This window comes from Symphalangus syndactylus, chromosome 12 (genome assembly GCF_028878055.3).
Source record: "Symphalangus syndactylus isolate Jambi chromosome 12, NHGRI_mSymSyn1-v2.1_pri, whole genome shotgun sequence".
Classification (NCBI taxonomy): Eukaryota; Metazoa; Chordata; class Mammalia; order Primates; family Hylobatidae; genus Symphalangus; species Symphalangus syndactylus.
The window spans coordinates 102,744,664-102,763,594 of NC_072441.2; the positions used below are offsets into that span (position 1 = coordinate 102,744,664).

Here is an 18,931-nt window from a genome sequence, read left to right on the forward strand (position 1 = left end):
TCTTTACAATTTGGCATGTTTTTGCAGGGGCTGGTACCGGTTGTTCCTTTCCATGTTTAGTGCTTCCTTCAGGAGCTCTTTTAGGGCAGGCCTGGTGGTGACAAAATCACTCAGCGTTTGCTTGTCTGTAAAGTATTTTATTTCTCCTTCACTTATGAAGCTTAGTTTGGCGGGATAGGAAATTCTGGGTTGAAAATTCTTTTCTTTAAGAATGTTGAATATCGGCCCCCACTCTCTTCTGGCTTGTAGAGTTTCTGCTGAGAGATCAGCTGTTAGTCTGATGGGCTTCCCTTTGTGGGTAACCCGACCTTTCTCTCTGGCTGCCCTTAACATTTTTTCCTTCATTTCAACTTTGGTGAATCTGACAATTATGTGTCTTGGAGTTGCCCTTCTCGAGGAGTATCTTTGTGGCGTTCTCTGTATTTCCTGAATCTGAATGCTGGCCTGCCTTGCTAGATTGGGGAAGTTCTCCTGGATAATATCTTGCAGAGTGTTTTCCAACTTGGCTCCATTCTCCCCATCATTTTCAGGTACACCAATCAGATGTAGGTTTGGTCTTTTCACATAGTCCCAAATTTCTTGGAGGCTTTGTTCATTTCTTTTTATTCTTTTTTCTCTAAACTTCCCTTCTCTCTTCATTTCATTCATTTCATCTTCTATCAGCGATACCCTTTCTTCCAGTTGATTGCATCTGCTACTGAGGCTTCTGCATTCTTCGCGTAGTTCTCGAAACTTGGCTTTCAGCTCCATCATCTCCTTTAAGCCCTTCTCTCCATTGGTTATTCTAGTTATCCATTCTTCTAATTTTTTTTCAAAGTTTTTAACTTCTTTGCTATTGTTTTGAATTTCCTCTCGTAGCTCAGAGTAGTTTGATCGTCTGAAGCCTTCTTCTCTCAACTCATCAAAGTCATCCTCCATCCAGCTTTGTTCCGTTGCTGGTGAGGAACTGCGTTCCTTTGGAGGAGGAGAGGTGCTCTGTTTTTTAGAGTTTCCAGTTTTTTTGGTCTGTTTTTTCCCCATCTTCGTGGTTTTGCCTACTTTTTGTCTTCGATGATGGTGATGTACAGATGGGTTTTTGGTGTGGATGTCCTTTCTGTTTGTTAATTTTCCTTCTACCAGACAAGACCCTCAGCTGCAGGTCTGTTGGAGTTTACTAGAGGTCCACTCCAGACCCTGTTTGGCTGGGTGTCAGCACCGGTGGCTGCAGAACAGCGGATTTTCGTGAGACCACAAATTCAGCTGTCTGATAGTTCCTCTGAAAGTTTTGTCTCAGAGGAGTACCCGGTTGAATGAGGTGTCAGTCTGTCCCTACTGGGGGGGTGCCTCCCAGTTAGGCTGCTCAGGGGTGAGGGACCCACTTTAGGAGGCAGTCTGTCCGTTCTCAGATCTCCAGCTGCGTGCTGGGAGAACCACTACTCTCTTCAAAGCTGTCAGTCAGACAGGGACATTTAAGGCTGTGGAGGTTCTCACTGAGTTTTTGGTTGTATGTGCCCTGCCCCCAGAGGTGGAGCCTACAGAGGCAGGCAGGCCTCCTTGAGCTGTGGTAGGCTCCACCCAGTTCGAACTTCCTGGCTGCTTTGTTTACCTAAGCAAGCCTGGGCAATGGCGGGCGCCCCTCCCCCAGCCTCGTTGCCACCATGCAGCGTGATCTCAGACTGCTGTGCTAGCAATCAGCAAGACTCTGTGGGCATAGGACCCTCCGAGCCAGGTGCGGGACACAATCTCCTAGTGAGCCGTTTTCCAGGCCCGTTGGAAAAGCGCAGTATTAGGACGGGACTGACCCGATATTCCAGGTGCCGTCTGTTTCCCCTTTCTTTGACTAGGAAAGGGAACTCCCTGACCCCTTGCGCTTCCCGAGTGAGGCAATGCCTCGCGCTGCTTCGGCTCGCGCACAGTGCGCTTCACCGACTGTCCTGAACCCACTGTTAGGCACTCCCTAGTGAGATGAAACCGGTACCTCAAGCAGAAATGCAGAAATCACCCGTCTTCTGTGTCGCTGGGGCTGGGAGCTGGAGACCGGAGCTATTCCTATTCGGCCATCTTGGCTCCACCCCCTGTTTCCTGAGTTTTTAATGATGGCCATTCTAACTGGTGTGAGATGATATCTCATTGTGGTTTTGATTTGCATTTCTCTGATGGCCAGTGATGATGAGCATTTTTTCATGTGTTTTTTGGCTGCATAAATGTCTTCTTTTGAGAAGTATCTGTTCATGTCCTTCGCCCACTTTTTGCTGGGGTTGTTTTTTTTTTCTTGTAAATTTGTTTGAGTTCACTAATTGATCTTTCAAGATTAGGCAGAGGTCTGGAAACTGATGATAATGAAGAAAAGGTCATTTCACATTCATTAGATAACGATTCCCATGGTCTAATTTTTCTCTCATTTGAACAGAGAATAATAATATCATTAGCAGAAAAAGTTAAAGGAGAACAATGGGCCATAATATGATTTTTTTTTAGACTGAGTGATTGCCTTTCTATTTACTAAAAGATCTGAAAGAGTTCACAAAATTAAAACTCATGTAAAAATAGATAAACACAGTGACAAAGATGCTTTCAAGTACCTGAGATGAGCTATTTTGTACAGTTGAGTAATGAATTTGATTATTAATTTCTGCTAATGAAAGCAAAAAGAAAATGCTAAATTATATATGTCTCTTAATGCATTCTTTTTAAAAAATAAGGGCACCATTTTTTTTTATTTTTCAGGCACAGAATTGGAAAAATATAACCAGAGATACATGGTTATACTAGGTATGGGAATTTGGAGTAATATGGTAAACAGTGACTTCAGTGTGCTTTTATAAAAGATGCTTATGTGGTACCTAAATCAAAATTCTTATATGGACTGGGGTTCTAGATTTGAGCATGCTGAAGTCTGAAAGGCTGAATATGTAATGTCAAATGCTAACTCAGTAAAGATAGTTCCGTGGAATATGGTACTTTGCTACCTAATTATTTAGCTTCACACAGAGATAATATTTAAAGAATGTGGAAGTATTTGTCATCAGTAAATCCCATAGTATGTCTTCCTCAAGGAAAATGAGGAAAGGATGACTTTTACTGCATATAAATTATGCCTCCATAAACATGATTTGTAATAAAATAAATTGTTTTTGAGTGTTCAGAGTTTTTAATAGCTGAAAGACTGCATTGCTATCACCTAGTTCTTAGATGTCATGGAATCTATGTGATTCTGGCCACGTGCTGAATTATAACCCAAACATAGTGGTACTTAAAAGCCCCTGTAGCTCTTATACTTCTCCTAATATAAGCTTTTGGCTAAAATAAGGAACGTTTTTGAAAGAAGCATATTGTCATTATCCTTTTGTGAAATTTTAAGAGCCAGATTTGTATTCTTATTCATATGTAACAAAAACCTTTTTAGCACAGTGGTGTATAACAGAGGTAACTGCAAGTAAAACTGAGGTCTTTTTTTTTGAAGTAAAAGAAAGAAAAAGCAGCTTTGAAGCAGTTGGCCAGGATTGGCACCATTATCGGTATTTTTAAAAGGTATCAAGAAACTACAGGCAAGTTTATAGGTTTAAATGCCTATACACAAATACTACCTTGATTTACCACATGTCTGTAATGGATGGCCTGGGAGTAGTGACTGCAGCCTGAAAAGTAATTTAGGGCATGGGATATTAACTGATGACCTTATCCATAAAATATTTTAGTTATCCTGTGGAAGTTCTGATTTTAGTTGACAAAACAGAAGCTTTTATAGATCTGTGTATTGTTGAGACTACAATATATTATTCTAAGAAGGCTTTTTAATAGATTTGCTGAGTGTAGTTGATGAAGATGGCCCTTTTAAATATTAGGGAATTCATACTAGATTTACTGTTTCAGTTTTTTCATTACAGATTTTGAGAGGCTTCTCCTGGTAGTAAAAAGTCAGATGAAACTGTTACTGTAGAATTCACTAGGTTACTTATTCAGTTTGTGAGTATTAGAAAATGTTCTTCCATAGAGATTTTAAATAGTTTTTGTGACAAAGCAAAAACAAAGGAAACTGAAGTTCTCCCTGGATTGAAGCAGCTGATCAAATATTTTAACGTTTGGAGTTTCAACTTCTAAGTGAAAAGATTCCTGATTTTAAAATATAAAAGGATTATTTGAGAAGCATGTGCTTTGTGTATGAATGAAGAAATGTATCTATTTTCCAATGAAAGTTTACATTTTGGTGACTGCTTCTACTGAAGCGATAGCATGGTCAGTAGTATTCCAACATCTTTGGATACTGTTAGCTTCAGCCATCATATGGTTTGATTAATTGAACTGGCGGTAATAGATTAATAGATATGGTGGTATCTATACTAATCTGATTTTCTTTTTTATGTTACATAAAATAGAATTTTTCCTTCCTTCCTTCCTCTTTCCTCTCATAATTTGAACAGATACTGGATTCAAAAAATTTATGATAGCTTAATCCGAGGGGATATCATTTTCTAAAGGAGTCGTCTGTAAATGGTTTATGTTAAAGTTGGACAGATGGATAGAACATCAAGATTTTAATATTTGTTTCCACATTTGTCCCACTTATGGCATAAGTATCAGGGAAGTGGCCAGATGGGGTGGCTCACGCCTGTAATCCAAGCACTCTGGATGACTGAGGCAGAAGGAACACTTGAATTCAGGAGTTTGAGACCAGTCTAGGCAACATAGTGAGACCCTATCTCTCCCAAAAAAAAAAAAAATTATCCGGGCATGGTGGCATGTGCCTGTAGCCCCAGCTATTTGGGAGGCTAAGGTGGGAGAATCTTTTGAGCCTGGGAGGTGGAGGCTTCAGTGAGCTGACAGAGGGAGACCTGTCTCAAAACAAACAAACAAGAATCAGGGAAGATACATATTCATTTGCTTTTAGAACTTATAATAAACCATTAATAACAACTCAAGGATTAATTATGCCTAACATTTGAGCGTATGTATAGCATAACACCTCTGTTACAAATTACTGGAGGCATTTGTAAATTATCTAGTTAATTTCATCTGAAGAAAGAGACCTAAAAAGGAAGCTGGGGTAGACCTGCTTTTGCCATGTACCCCACTTCATTTCTTATGGCTAAGGTTGTTGCCACAGTGGTCCTAGTTTTGAACCTTTGCCTTGGTAGCATAACCCCAAATTTTTCTGAGGCTATAGCCTTGGAGTTGGAATTGCCTAGATCTTCACAGAAACTATTATGCTGAAATCTACTGGGTTGACAGACAGCTGGGTGTATACCACCCCACTGACCTATCATATTTGGAGATGATGACAGTTGGCCAGGATTGGCACCATTATCGGTATTTTTAAAAGGTATCAAGAAATTACAGGCAAGTTTATAGGTTTAAATGCCTATATTAGAAAAGAAGATAGATCTAAGTTTCTATCTTAACAAGCTAGAAAATGAAGAGCAAATTAAAGCCTAGGTAAATAGATGGAAAGAAATAATAAAGAACAGAAACAAATGAAATAGAAAATGTATTTAAAAAAGAAAAAGATAAAACCAAAAGCCAGATCTTTGAAAAGATTAATAAAATTAATAAATCCTTACCAAGACTAATCAAGGAAAAGAGAAAATATAAGTTTAAACTTTTATGAATGAAAGAGGATAAACCATATACAGGTATTAAAAAGTCAATTAGGGACTATTATGAGCAAATTTATATCAGTAACCTTAACAATTTACATACAAAAGAAGCATTTTTTGAAAAACACAAATTATTTAAATTGAAACAAAAAGAAAATGAAAATGTGGATAGCTCTCTTTCCATTAAAGAAATTTAATTCATAATAAAAACCTTTCCAAGGAGAATACTCTAGGCCCAGATGGTTAAAGAAGAATTAATACCAGTCTTACACGAAACTCTTTCAGAAGCAGAGTGACAGAGAACACTGACACACTTGTTTTATAAGGCCAGCATAACCCTATACCAAAATGTGTCAGGCATTACCAAAGAAGTTACAGACCAATATTCCTCATAAAATATTCTCAAAAAAACCCCACAAAACAAAACAAATAAAAAAGAGTAACAAACTTTATCCGGTAATATAAAGGATAATAACTCTTGACCCAGTTACAAAATGTTGATCCAGCATTTGAAAATCGATATATTTTACCACATTAACAGAATAAAGGAGAAAGCAATATGATCATTGTGTTACTGGTGGGTATTTGTTCTTAGAGTTCCCAAGATGGTGGCAGGCTGCTTCCAAGATGGTGGCAAGCCTCTTCTCTGACCTGGGGTTCTTGGCCTCATGGCTTCCAAGGAATGGAATCTTGGGCCATGTGGTGAGTGTTATAGCTCTATTCAGCTCCATTAGAATGAACCCCGGGCACTTAGCCCGCACAGGAACAATGGCGAACCTGTAGCCCAATTGGACGCCACCTCACTGGATCAGGAGCACAGCGGACACCTGCCCTATCCGGAGGGATGGAAGTCAGCGGCGGGTGTGTGACAGTGGCAAACAGCAGTGGTGGATGGCAAGCGAAAGCTCAGCTTGAGCCGTAACAAACACAGACCAGAAGAGTGTGCAGTTGCAAGATTTAATAGAGTGAAAACAGAGCTCCCATAAAGTGGGAGGGGACCCAAAGGGGCTTTCCGTTGCCTGCTCTAATGCCTGGGTTTCTATCCCGATCATTGTCTCTCTTCCTGTTCTCTGGGGCGATAGATGATTGGCTATTTCTTTACCTCCTGTTTTTGCCTAATTAGCATTTTAGTGAGCTCTTTTTACTACCTGATTGGTCGGGTGTGCGGGTGTGAGCTAAGTTGCAAGCCCCATGTTTAAAGGTGGATGCAGTCACCTTCCCAGCTAGGCTTGGGGATTCTTAGTTGGCCTAGGAAATCCAGCTAGTGCTGTCTCTCAATTGCAATAGATGCACGAAAGGCATTTTAGAAATTCAGTACCCATAGAAGATAAAACATGCTCAGCAAAGTAAGAATAGAGAGAAACTTCTAAACCTAATGAAGGATATCTATGGAAAATCTATAGCTAACATTATACTTCATGGTGAAAGACAATGTTTGACTTCTAAGATCTGGAAGAAGACAAAGATGTCCTTCCTCTTTCAGCACTTATATTCACCATTGTATTGGAATACATTGTAATATAGTACTGGAGTCAGTGCAGTAGGGCAAGAAAAGAAGGCATATGGCTAAAGGAAGTAAAACTAACATTCACAAACAACATGGTTACGCATGTAGAAAATCCTAAGAAATAATAAATGGAGAGAGATATATCAGGTTCATGACTTTTAGACTCTGTATTGTGAAGATATCATTCTCCAGATTTACTTATAGATTCAACACAATCCCAGTCAAAATCACGATAGGCATTTCTGGGAAGACAGTAAATTAGTTCCTGAATTTATATGGAAATGCAAGGAATCTAGAATAAACTGTTTTGCAAAAGATCGAAGTTGTAGAACATAGACTTACCAGGTTTTTAAAACTTCTTATTTCAAAGTGGATTACAGACCTAAATGTAAATGCCAAAACAAAAAAACTTCTAAAGAAAACATAGGAAAAAATATTCATGACACAAAAACAGGGCATGCACAAACACAAATATGAACCATAAAAGACAAAAGCTATTAAATTGAACTTTTTCAAAATTGAAACTTGCTCTTTGAAAAACAGCATTAAGAAAATGAAAATGCAAGCCATAAACTGGGAAAACATATTTGTAATATGCATATCTGACAGTGAACTTGGCAATGGTCCCATTGTTTGTGTCCCCTCAAAATTCATATGTTGAAATCCTAACCACCAAGGTGATACTATTAAGAGCTGGAGCCTTTGGTAGGTGATTGCATCATGAGGGCGGAACCCTCATGAATTGGATTAGTGTTTTAATAAAAGAGGCCGGAAGGATCTTGTTTGCCCCTTCCACCATGTGAGGAGACAATGAAAAGGCACAATTTCTGTGAACCAGGAAACTGACCCTCATCAGACTGAATTGGTTGGTGCCTTGATCTTGGATTTTGTAGCCTCCAAAACTATGAGAAATAAACTTCTTTTGTTTATAAGCTAACTAGTCTGTGGTATTCTGGTTATAGCATCCAGAATGGACTCAGACAGAGTTGTATACAGAACATATACAGAATGAAGAACTCGTAGGAACCAACAATAATGAGATGAACAACTCAATTAAACAATTGGGCAGGCTGTAATCCCAGCACTTTGGAAGGCTGAGGTGGGCGGATCACTTGAGCCCAGGAGCTCCAGACCTGGGCAACATGGCAAAACCCCATCCCTACTAAAAACTTAGCTGGGTGTGGTGGGGCAGCCTGTAGTCCCAGCTACTCAGGAGGCTGAGGTGAGTCGATTGCTTGAGCCTGGGAGGTAGAGGTTGTAGTGATCATGCCACTGCACTCCAGCCTGGGTGTCAGAGCCAGACCCTGCCTCTAAAAAAAACAAAAACCAAAAATCAACAAAACATAATTGGGCAGGAACTTGAACAATCACGAAAGAATATGTATCAATTGTCTAAAAGTACATAAAAACATTTTCTATACCATTAGCCACCAGGGAAATGAAAGTCAAAACTACAGGAATTAATTAAAAGGAAAAAGACTGACAGTATCAAGTATTGACAAGGAAGTGAAGCAAGGGGTACTCTCATATGTTGCTGCTAGGGGTATAATAATTGTATAAACACTTTGGGAAACAATTTGGCAATTTCTTATAAAGATAAACTTACATTTAACATTTGAAGTTTGAACCTCCATTCCTAGGTATTTATTCAAGGAAAATGAAAATCTGTATCCACAAACGCCGTGTATATATTAACAGCTCTATTCATACTAGCTGAAAGCTGGAAACAGAGGAATGAATAAACAGATCGTAGTATATTCATACAGTATGTATTCATGCTACTCAACAATGAAAAGGAATGAACTACCGATGCACACAACAACATGAAAGAATCTCAGGAATGTTATGCTGAGTAAAAGAAGCTAGACACAAAAGCATACATATGATATGAGTACATTATTGTATGATTCCATCTATATGAAATTTTTTTAAATGCAAAACTAATATATTCTGATCAAATTCAGATCTGTGGTTGCCTGGAATGGAGGTGTTTGACCAAAGAGAGGCATGGGGGAACATTCTGGAGTGATGGAAATATTTATAATGGCAGGGCCACACAAGTGCTCCAGCTCAAGGAACTGTACAATTAAAATGTATGCCTTTCACTGAGTATAAACCATACATCAATAAAGTTTATATTTTTGAGTAAAAGGGAGTTCCAGACTCTGTGCTCTGACAACTTTGGCACATGGGGAGTACTACACTTACCCTCCATAAGTTAAGCCTTCCTAGTTATCTTTGATAAGCCTTGTCCTAGACAGAGACAATTTTTATACTGACAAAATCAAAATACATTCTATTAAATTAAATAGAAATCTCCTCACTAAAATGAAGTACAACAGATAGATGGAATACATGAGATGAGATACAGATCCTGGATTTCAGTAGTATTCTTTGAGAGTCTTTTAAAAATATATTTGGCAGGCTGAGCATGGTGGATTATGCCTGTAATCCTAGCACTTTGGGAGGCTGAGGTGAGAGGAACACCTGAGGTCAGGAGTTCAATACCAGCCTGGCCAACATGGTGAAACCCTGTCTCTACTAAAACTATGAAAATTAGCTGGGTGTGGTGGTGGGCCCTTGTAATTGCAGCTACTTAGGGGGCTGAGGCAGGAAAATAGCTTGAACCTGGGAGGCGGAGGTTGCAGTGAGCCGAGATCATGCCATTGCACTCCAGCCTGGGACACAAAGCAAAACTCTCTCTCTCTCTCTCTCTCTATATATATATATATGTGTGTGTGTGTGTATATATGTGTATATATATGTGTATATATATATGTGTATATATATATACACACACACACACACAGACATACATCGAAACATCTAAATTTTTAAAAAAATTCTAATTCAGGGTTCAGTGACTGGACCATGAAGCCTATTTTTGTACTGCCCCAATGTTAGAATGGTTTTACATTTTAAAAAGTTGTTTAAAAAAAAAAAAAGTCCTGTCCTTTAAGAAAAAAAACAAGCAACCGGTACTATAAGTGTTCCTCAAAGTCTACAATATTTACTATCTGAACTTTTACAGAAAAAGCTTTCTAACTCCTATTCTTTACCCTTTGATCTGCACACTCTACCTACTGTAACTGATTCAGCCTCTCAAAAACTAACATGTTGTCTTTTTGTTTGCATTAGAGAATCCTAGATGTTTGAAGTACTAATTAGTATACACTAAGCATACAGCCTTATTTCCTTTCCTCTGAAAACTAAGAGGGAATGTTAAGTTGAATGATATGATAGGTACTTCCCAAGGAATGCTGTATTTCTTACGAATTGGCCTCTTTGGCTGTATTCCAGATGGCCTGGTTAGAATGACGTTAAAGCTGTGGAATAGCCAAAGCAGCTGAAATAGCAGTTATATATGTAGCATGAGGCTCTCAGCCATTTTGCAAAAAGCATGGGGCAATGCTAAATATTTCTGGTTTGCCCCAGTGGTATAGATTGGAGAACCATTTTTACTCTTCAGCCTTCATGGAAAATGGCAAGGTAGTTTAAAAGGTCTTTGAGAAGTTTTGGAGGTTCTAAAGGGTATTTTTTTTTTTTTTTTTTTTGGCGTGGGGTTGTCAGAATAGTGGATCTGCACTTCAGTCTCAGCAATATCAAGATTTCCCCCTTTTAGTGCATTTGAACCCACACTTCAACCTTAGAAAGAATCTTCTTACTCTTCCTACCCTTTGCCTCTGCCTCCTGTGGGCCTCATACAGCTGATCTTAAACCATAATGGATCTTTTAAAATTAACTTAGGTCCTCTGAGCATCTCTTTACTTCAAAATTTTAAAGATGAACCTGGGATAAAGGGACATAGAGCTGCTTTAGGAAATACACAGCCTCTTTGGGGATCTCACTGTGCTAGTGGTATACACATTCAAGTTGAAAGACCAGTGGAATTGTGGTGGACAGCCCAGGGACAGGAACAAGCAGGAGCCTGGTATGAGCTAACATTTAAGTTAAAATCTGTGACTATTTACCATATTTCTTTCTTTTCATCTTTTCTCTAGGCCTACTCTGTGTATGATGAAGACATTGGGTACTGTCAAGGGCAGTCTTTTCTTGCTGCTGTATTACTGCTGCATGTAAGTAACAGTCCATGTGATAAATAGCACAGTGCTGCCAAGTTTATTTTACTTTCTACTGGCTTTGTTCTTCCTTCTTATTTCCCATTCACCTGATGGAGAGTACATATGGCATATCTTTTTTAAAATGTACGTTAGGTGATAAAGTAAGAGATATGATGTCAAAAATAGGACAGTTTCTCAATGGAATTAGTTTTGTTGGCTAGAAAAGGATAAACTGCTTATTTGGAGTTATTTTTAACTAGAATCCTCTGGAATTAAAGAAGTCAGTGTAACTGCCCAAATATCAGGACCTGGACCATTAAGACCCACTATACTGTGACAAGGAAGTCCTTTATCGTTTCTGTGATGTATTTTTATATATCCTCTTTCCTTTCGGTTACCTTCATTTGACAGATCATTTATTGAGCATCAATTGTCAGATACTGGGCTAGAAAGTGGGGTTATAAAGATGAATCATTTATAATTTGTGTTCTCAAAGACTTCGTAGTCCAGGATGGGGCACAGATAATGTAGGCATGTACTTATAATTTTTATTCTCTTTTATGTGTCTTTATTTTTCTGATGACAAAAATAATACATATTCATTAAATAACTTACAGTATGCTAAGTGAAAGTGATACACAGGTTAAGAGAATAGAGAGGAGAATTACCCAACCAAGCTCTGCCAGAACTTTCAGAAAAGACTTTCTGGAGGAGGCGGCAGCTTTGTCAAGACAGAAATGAGATTGGAGGTGAGAGGGGAAAGGGAGGGGTAAAGAATTATTGACAAAAGTCACAGTATGAGAAAATGTATGGATATATGATAGGGCACAGCATACAAAGGGAACAATATGAAATTACAGTTTACTCTACCAATTGTACATGGGGAGTGGTATGACATAAAAATGGTAAGATGGGAAATTGTGAAGACTTTGTAATATGTCAAAAATGCAGTCTTTATTCTAGAGCTAATGAGGAACCGTTGATCACTTTGGAGCAAGGGAATAATACAGTCATATGATCATTTTAGATAAATCTTTTCATACCTGTGTAAAGGGCAGAATTAAAGGAAACAGACAGCAGCAGAGAGACCAGGTAGAATACATCAATATGGCCAGGCACAGTGGCTCACACCTGTAATCCCAACACTGTGGGAGATTGAGGCAGGAGGATCACTTGAGCCCAGGAATTTAAAACCAGCCTAGGCAATATAATGAGACACCATCTCTACCACACACACAAAAGGTATCTGGGTGTGGTGGTGAGCACCCGTAGTGGTGGTGAGCTACCTGGGAGGCTGAAGTGGGAGGATCACTTGAGCCTAGGAGGTCAAGGCTGCAGTGAGCCTTGACTGCACCACTGCAGTCCAGCTTGGGCAACAGAAGGAGACCCTGTCTCAAAAAAATAACAATAATAAAAAGGAAAAGAAAATGTCAATTTAAATGAGAGATGTTGAGAACCCAGAGAAAAGCAGAATTAAGAAACATTCAGGGAGCAAAATTGTTAGGTTTTGTGGATGGATTGGCAAAGGAGCAGTCAAAGGTGACATATCTAGTTTCCTGGCTTTGGTGACTGGATGAGTGTTGTATTTTGAGTTGAGATAGAAAATATATCTATGGAGATTGAATGAAGGAAAAAGTTTAGAAGTTGATGATGATGAGTTATTTATTTATTTATTTAGAGACTGAGTCTCACTCTGTCACTCAGGCTGGAATGCAGTGGTGCAATCTTGGCTCACTGCAAGCTCCGCCTCCCCTGTTCATGCCATTCTCCTGCCTCAGCCTCCCCAGTAGCTGGAACTACAGGCACCTGCCACCACACCTAGCTAATTTTTTCTATTTTTTAGTAGAGACGGGGTTTCACCATGTTAGCCAGGATGGTCTCGATCTCCTGACCTCGTGATCCACCTGCCTCGGCCTCCCAAAGTGCTGGGATTACAGGCATGAGCCACCACGCTGGCCTTTTTTTTTTTTTGAGATGAAGTCTCCCTCTGTCTTTCAGGCTGGAGTACAGTGGCATGATCTCAGCTCGCTGCAGCCTCCACCTCCCAGGTTCAAGTGATTCTCCTGCCTCAGCCTCCCAAGTAGCTGAGATTACAGGCATGCGCCACCACACCGGGCTAACTTTTGTATTTTTAGTAGATGGGGTTTCCCCATGTTAGCCAGGCTGGTCTCAAACTCCTGACCTCAAGTGTTCTGTCTGCTTTGGCCTCCTAAAGTGCTGGGATTGTAGGCAGGAGCCACTGCACCCGTCCAGTGATAAGTTTTGTTTCTAATTATTTGAGTTCAGGATATTCTTGGGACATCTAGGTGGAGATATATGTTCAGCAGCCAGTTGCATACTGGAGATTAATGCTGGAGGAGAAATGAAAGCTGAAGTCATGAGAGTACATCAGATCATTTAGAAGAATGAATAGAGTAAGATTAAATCCCAGGGACAGCAAACATTTGAAGGGCTGATGAGGAAGTAAAATCCGTAAAGAAGTTCAGATTCTCAGTAGGGAGGAAGCAATGAATAGTGTCGAATGTAACAAGAGGCCCAACAAGTTTAAAAAGACTGCATTGTTTTTTTGAGGTTTAGCATTCTGGAAGTGAAGAGCAATTATAGTAGATTCATGGTCCTAATTCTGAAAACCTGATTTTAATTATAATAGTTCTATTATGATTTCACTTTGTCTCACTTTGAGGTTGATGATTTTTTTTCCCTCTGTTGCATTATTATCTGTTTATGACAATTTCTGTCTTCTTGTTATCCTTCTTTCTTTGATATCTCTACATCTCACCTTTTTGGGATTTCCTGTGATGACCAGTTACTTTATAGTCACAAATTCTCAGGGGCCCTTGTTCCCGTTCTAAACCCACTAGAATCTAGAATAGTCAGGTCACTTCCCTAAGAGGCTGGAGACCATACCCAGTGACATGGATGTTTTCTTCAAGGTTCAGAGCCATCTTTCTTCTAAAGGAAGCCTTTATAATTACTTGAATGAGAAGCTGAAGTTCAAGACATGGGTGGTGAAGCTTTGGTTTGAACAAAGTAATCTTTTTTTTTTGAGATGGAGTCTCACTCTGTTGCCAGGCTGGAGTGCAGCGGTGCGATCGCAGCTCACTGAAACCTCCGCCTCCTGGGTTCAAGTGATTCTCCTGCCCCAGCCTCCAGAGTAGCTGGGACTACAGGCACGCATATCACCATGCCCAGCTAATTTTATTTTTTTTTTCATTAGAGACGGAGTTTCACCATGTTAGCCAGGCTGGTCTTGATCTCCTGACCTGGTGATCCTCCCACCTTAGCCTCCCAAAGTGCTGGGATTACAGGCGTGAGCCACCACGCCCGGCCACAAAGTGATCTTTGAACATACCGTAGTTCAGCATTTTTTACTTGTAGCCCTGTTTAACATATTATATTTATTAATGTTCAGTGAGAAGAATATCTCTCTGAGAAATCTGTTTTGGATTTGATAGAAGTTTGGGTCAATTGTAAGTTCATAATTATTTGGAAACACCCTTCCCACCCCTACCCGAAAGAGAGAGAGAGATTCAAATAACTAGAGAGCTCAAATACCCAGAATTTTTTTTCTACAGTATGTACTCTACTATTATAAGGGCCACGTGGTGAGTCAGCCTTTGTGAACTGCAACAAGATAGCTTCCAGTGTGTGTTACAAGAGGAACAGAAATTCAGTCTAGTCTCTCACACTTTCTACATTAATAGAATTATTCAGTGTTGTCATGGCTTTTATAAAAATAACTTGAAATATAGAAATCCTTTTAGAATCCTTAAAGAAAGATGAACTGATATTCAGCATTCTGTTAATGAAAAACATATTATATTCTAATTTTTAATTGGCAGTATGTTTGATAATTCTGTTAATTAGCATATTCCATTAACTGACCAACCCATCCATTCAACCAATTTGAACAACAGAAGGTTAACTGTAATTTATTTTTTACTATATTTTTGTCTCCCTGGTTTAAACAAATAGAAGAATACAGACTGGTTTAAATAATTCATCAAACACACTATCTCAGGTTCCAGGGACATACATTATTAGGGTCTTACTGACTAATTTGTTATCAGTTACATAAGCTATTGCTTCTTTTTGCTGCCAGACATCTTTGGAAGCTCCATATTAATCACTGTCAGAGCCTGCTTCCTTTTGGGTTTCTGTCCTTTCCTCACCCATAGTCATTTATATTTCACATTCATTGCCTGAGAAGAAAGTGAGACCAAAAATGAAAGTATGTTCAAAAACAGTTTTGAATTTTTAGGATTTTTTCATGTCTAAGTAGTTTAAATAAATAATTAGCCTCTCCTTGTACTTGGAAATTTCTAGATGCTTTGACAATAGCTTTGTAACATGTAGTAGTTTAGACAATGGAAGAATTAAATGTTTATCACAGTAGACTCCTACATCCATTTATGAAATTACAAGAAATTTGTCATTTACAGTTGGAGAATGTTATAGTACAGATTGCCTGCAACCATCATAATGTTCAACTGCCTTTGTAATCAAATATACAATAATAATTTGTAATTTCATAATCATAACGTTAGTCTTTATCTCTTAGTCTTAATAAATTATGACCTGATTATATTTCACTTACTCTAAAAATTATATAAAGTATTTTAGATAATTTGTAACCCAATAATTTTTCTACAATATTTATTGTTAGAAGTTTTAAGCTTTTTAATTGAACATGTACCTTTTTAGACATTCAGAAGATTATGTTCATTTTTAAGGTTAAATTACTGTATGTATACTAGTCTTGGCATTTATAGAAGCTTTCCAACTGCAGGAAGGATTATGTTTGAATAATCTAGCATGTTTAAAACTATTGAATTTTTTTAAAAAACTATGACTAGGCACAATTCCTTTCGAAACCAGTTTGGCTTTGTCTAATAAAGATATGCACACACAGAAGTTTTGCTCCTAGACATACCTTAGTCAAATTTATGCACTTGTACATCAAAATACAGGTATTACTTTTGTCTTAATTAATAGTGTTTATAACAGTCAAAACACTGAAGCAACTCGAATGTCCACTACTAAAATGTCCAATATTAGAATTGTAATTAGACAGTAAGATGGCTAAATTATGGTATTCTTAGAGTATGAATGCCATACAGCAATGGAAATGAATGTTTCACACTACATTGATTCATATAAATGAATCATATAAACATAAGATTTAGTTTAAAAAAAGCAAAGTACAACATTACATTTGGTATGATTCCATTTTGCATAAAGTTCAATAACAGGCAAAACTAAATTCTATTTTTAGGATGCTAAATAGATGGAAAAAACTATAAAGAACACCAATGAAGTGATAACTGTTAAAGTTAGGAAAGTGATTTCTCTAGGGAGAAACTGGGAATCATGACTGAAAAGACACAGGGATTTTCGGGGCTGTCGACAGTATTCTCTTTCTTAACCTAGATAGTGGTTACATGCAACCTTTGTAAGTTTTTTTAGTTTATAATCAAGTATTAATTAAAGTGTACATTTAACTTTTATGCATTTTTCTGTTTGTTGTATTTCAGAGTAAAATAAAATTAAAAATTATAAATTTTAAAATATTTCTCACCAAAAAGACAGGTTTGGGATAAGACTTAACCAATGGAAGTAAATAAGAAGCAGAACTACCTATTACAGATTCCAGAGTCCAAGGTGACAAGATAAAGGCTTCATTTTGAAGTCTCTATTGTATATATATATATTTGTAACATATATATATATATATATATGTTAAGTATTTGTGGCATTATATTATTCAAGACTCTTTCTGCTGCATGTGACAAAATTGACTCATATAACTGGGAAATCTAGGGTCAGAGATGATTTTTCACATGATTGGACTCCAGAGTTCATATTTTGTCATCGAGAATCTGTATCTCTGCTTTTCTTGAATTTTATTGTCTCAATTATGTTAGTAGACAAAAACGTGAGCAAAATGACTGTTGGCTGGCTGGATTCATATGACCAGGACAATTTCATTTAAAAGGGACTATTTTTTGCTACCTCATTTAAAAGGGACTGTCTTTTGCTATAGCTCCTGCATTTATTTAAAATGATACACAACAACAACAACTCCCTCTGTTTTTCTTCCTGTTGGACTTTGGCCTGGTTGGGTAGGGCATTCTAATTGTCACAGCCCAGGTCTTTAGTCCAAATCAGTGAACTCCATCAGCCCCTCCTAAACAACGGAATGGTCTTCCTATAGGAAGAGGGGTTTTGATATCAGATGATGGGACAATAGGATGCTAAACAGGTACATCACATCATCTTGAGTGATATACTTACTACAAGATTTTTAGTGTATTTAAAAAATAAGTCCTATACTTCCAAATCACTTTTCCTTCTAGTTCAAGAGAAAGAAGCATTCATTTTCCTATTCCAAGTTAATTCTTATCAAGTGCTTTTGAGCCATTTTCTAACATCTCCCTGTGTCCTAATATACACAAACATTTTACCTATTTAAAAAATATTTAACTACTGTCTTATGTCTCTGCCTTTTTGAAGCTGAACTCTTTCAAAGGATACTGAAAAGTACAACTGTGAATTTGGATTGTGGTTTAATACCTTTCAAGTTATATGGCTTTGGGCAAGTTTCTTCAGCTGAGCTTTAGTTTCTTGTTATCATCCTTCTAGGCTTATTATGAGTATTGAGTACCTTATGATGAGTGTAAAGAGTCTTACATATTTTGTACCTAGCACAAAAATAATGCAGTTATGAGATTAAAACCAGGCTTTACTTAATAGACCTATAGTTACTGGCAAGTCATTTAACTTTTTTGAACTTCACTAGTATTATATTTACAATGTAAAAATAATGCCTACCTTGCAGGATTTTTGTGAAGATCAAATGGGGTCATGAATGAATATGTCTAATAATGGTAACTGTTGCTGTTATTTTTTAAATTAATAATTATTTGCTTTTAAATTAATAATTATTTGCCCAGCCAATTTTCTTTTGGTCCCTGGTCCAACTAATTTGAATGGATTACACATAGGAGACTAATATATCATACAATGATAGAATTTTATGGCTTATACATTGACATTCAATTTAAATGTATTAAGCTATTTGATTTAAAGGGAGAATAGACAAATGGCTAGAAGTTTTCATTCTATTTGCTTTTTAATATGTACACAAAAAATGAAGACATGATAAATAACCTTGAGTTTCAAGGTTCACTAGCATTCATCTTTTTTTTTTTTGAGACACGGTCTCACCCTATGACCCAGGCTGGAGTGCAGTGGCGAGATGTTGGCTCACTGTAGCCTCTTCTCCTGGGTTCAAGGAATTCCCCTGCTTCAGCCTGCCGAGTAGCTGGGATTACAGGCACATGCCACCATGCCTGGCTAATTTTTGTATTTTTATTAGAGATGATGTTTCACCATGTGGGCCAGCCTGGTCTTGAACTCCTGACCTCAAGTGATCACACACAGCCTCCCAAAGTGCTGGGACTACAGGCATGAGCCACCATGCCGGGCCCATTCATTTTTGTTGAAGAAAATTGGGAATATCAGTAGAGTGTTCATCACCTTCATAGAGAAAGGTAGATCATTCCAAAAAGATGTGAAACACATCATGTGAAGTAGGAAATTTAGTTTTACACTAACTATGGGAATTACTTTAAATTATCAAAATGTAGTTTTACTTCAAAAAATACCTTGATGTAAATGATTTCAGGTGCATCTTAAAGACTTGCAATACTTAACACTGCTTTGTTTTATAGTTTATTGTGGAGAGAAGTATTGAGGGCTTGGAGATTGTCTCCATTCAGTGATCATCA

General features: G+C 37.9%; 1 protein-coding gene across 11 annotated transcripts in view; it reads left to right on the forward strand.

The window, feature by feature from the left end:
* The window catches only part of RABGAP1L (RAB GTPase activating protein 1 like), an 865,831-nt gene that overhangs the window by 519,643 nt on the left and 327,257 nt on the right, over nt 1-18,931 (forward strand). For all 11 annotated transcript variants that reach the window (XM_063627303.1, XM_063627307.1, XM_063627305.1 and 8 more), the window contains one exon: nt 11,082-11,156. In XM_063627303.1, the coding sequence (XP_063483373.1) occupies nt 11,082-11,156 (75 nt within the window). The remainder of the gene's footprint in view (nt 1-11,081; nt 11,157-18,931) is intronic.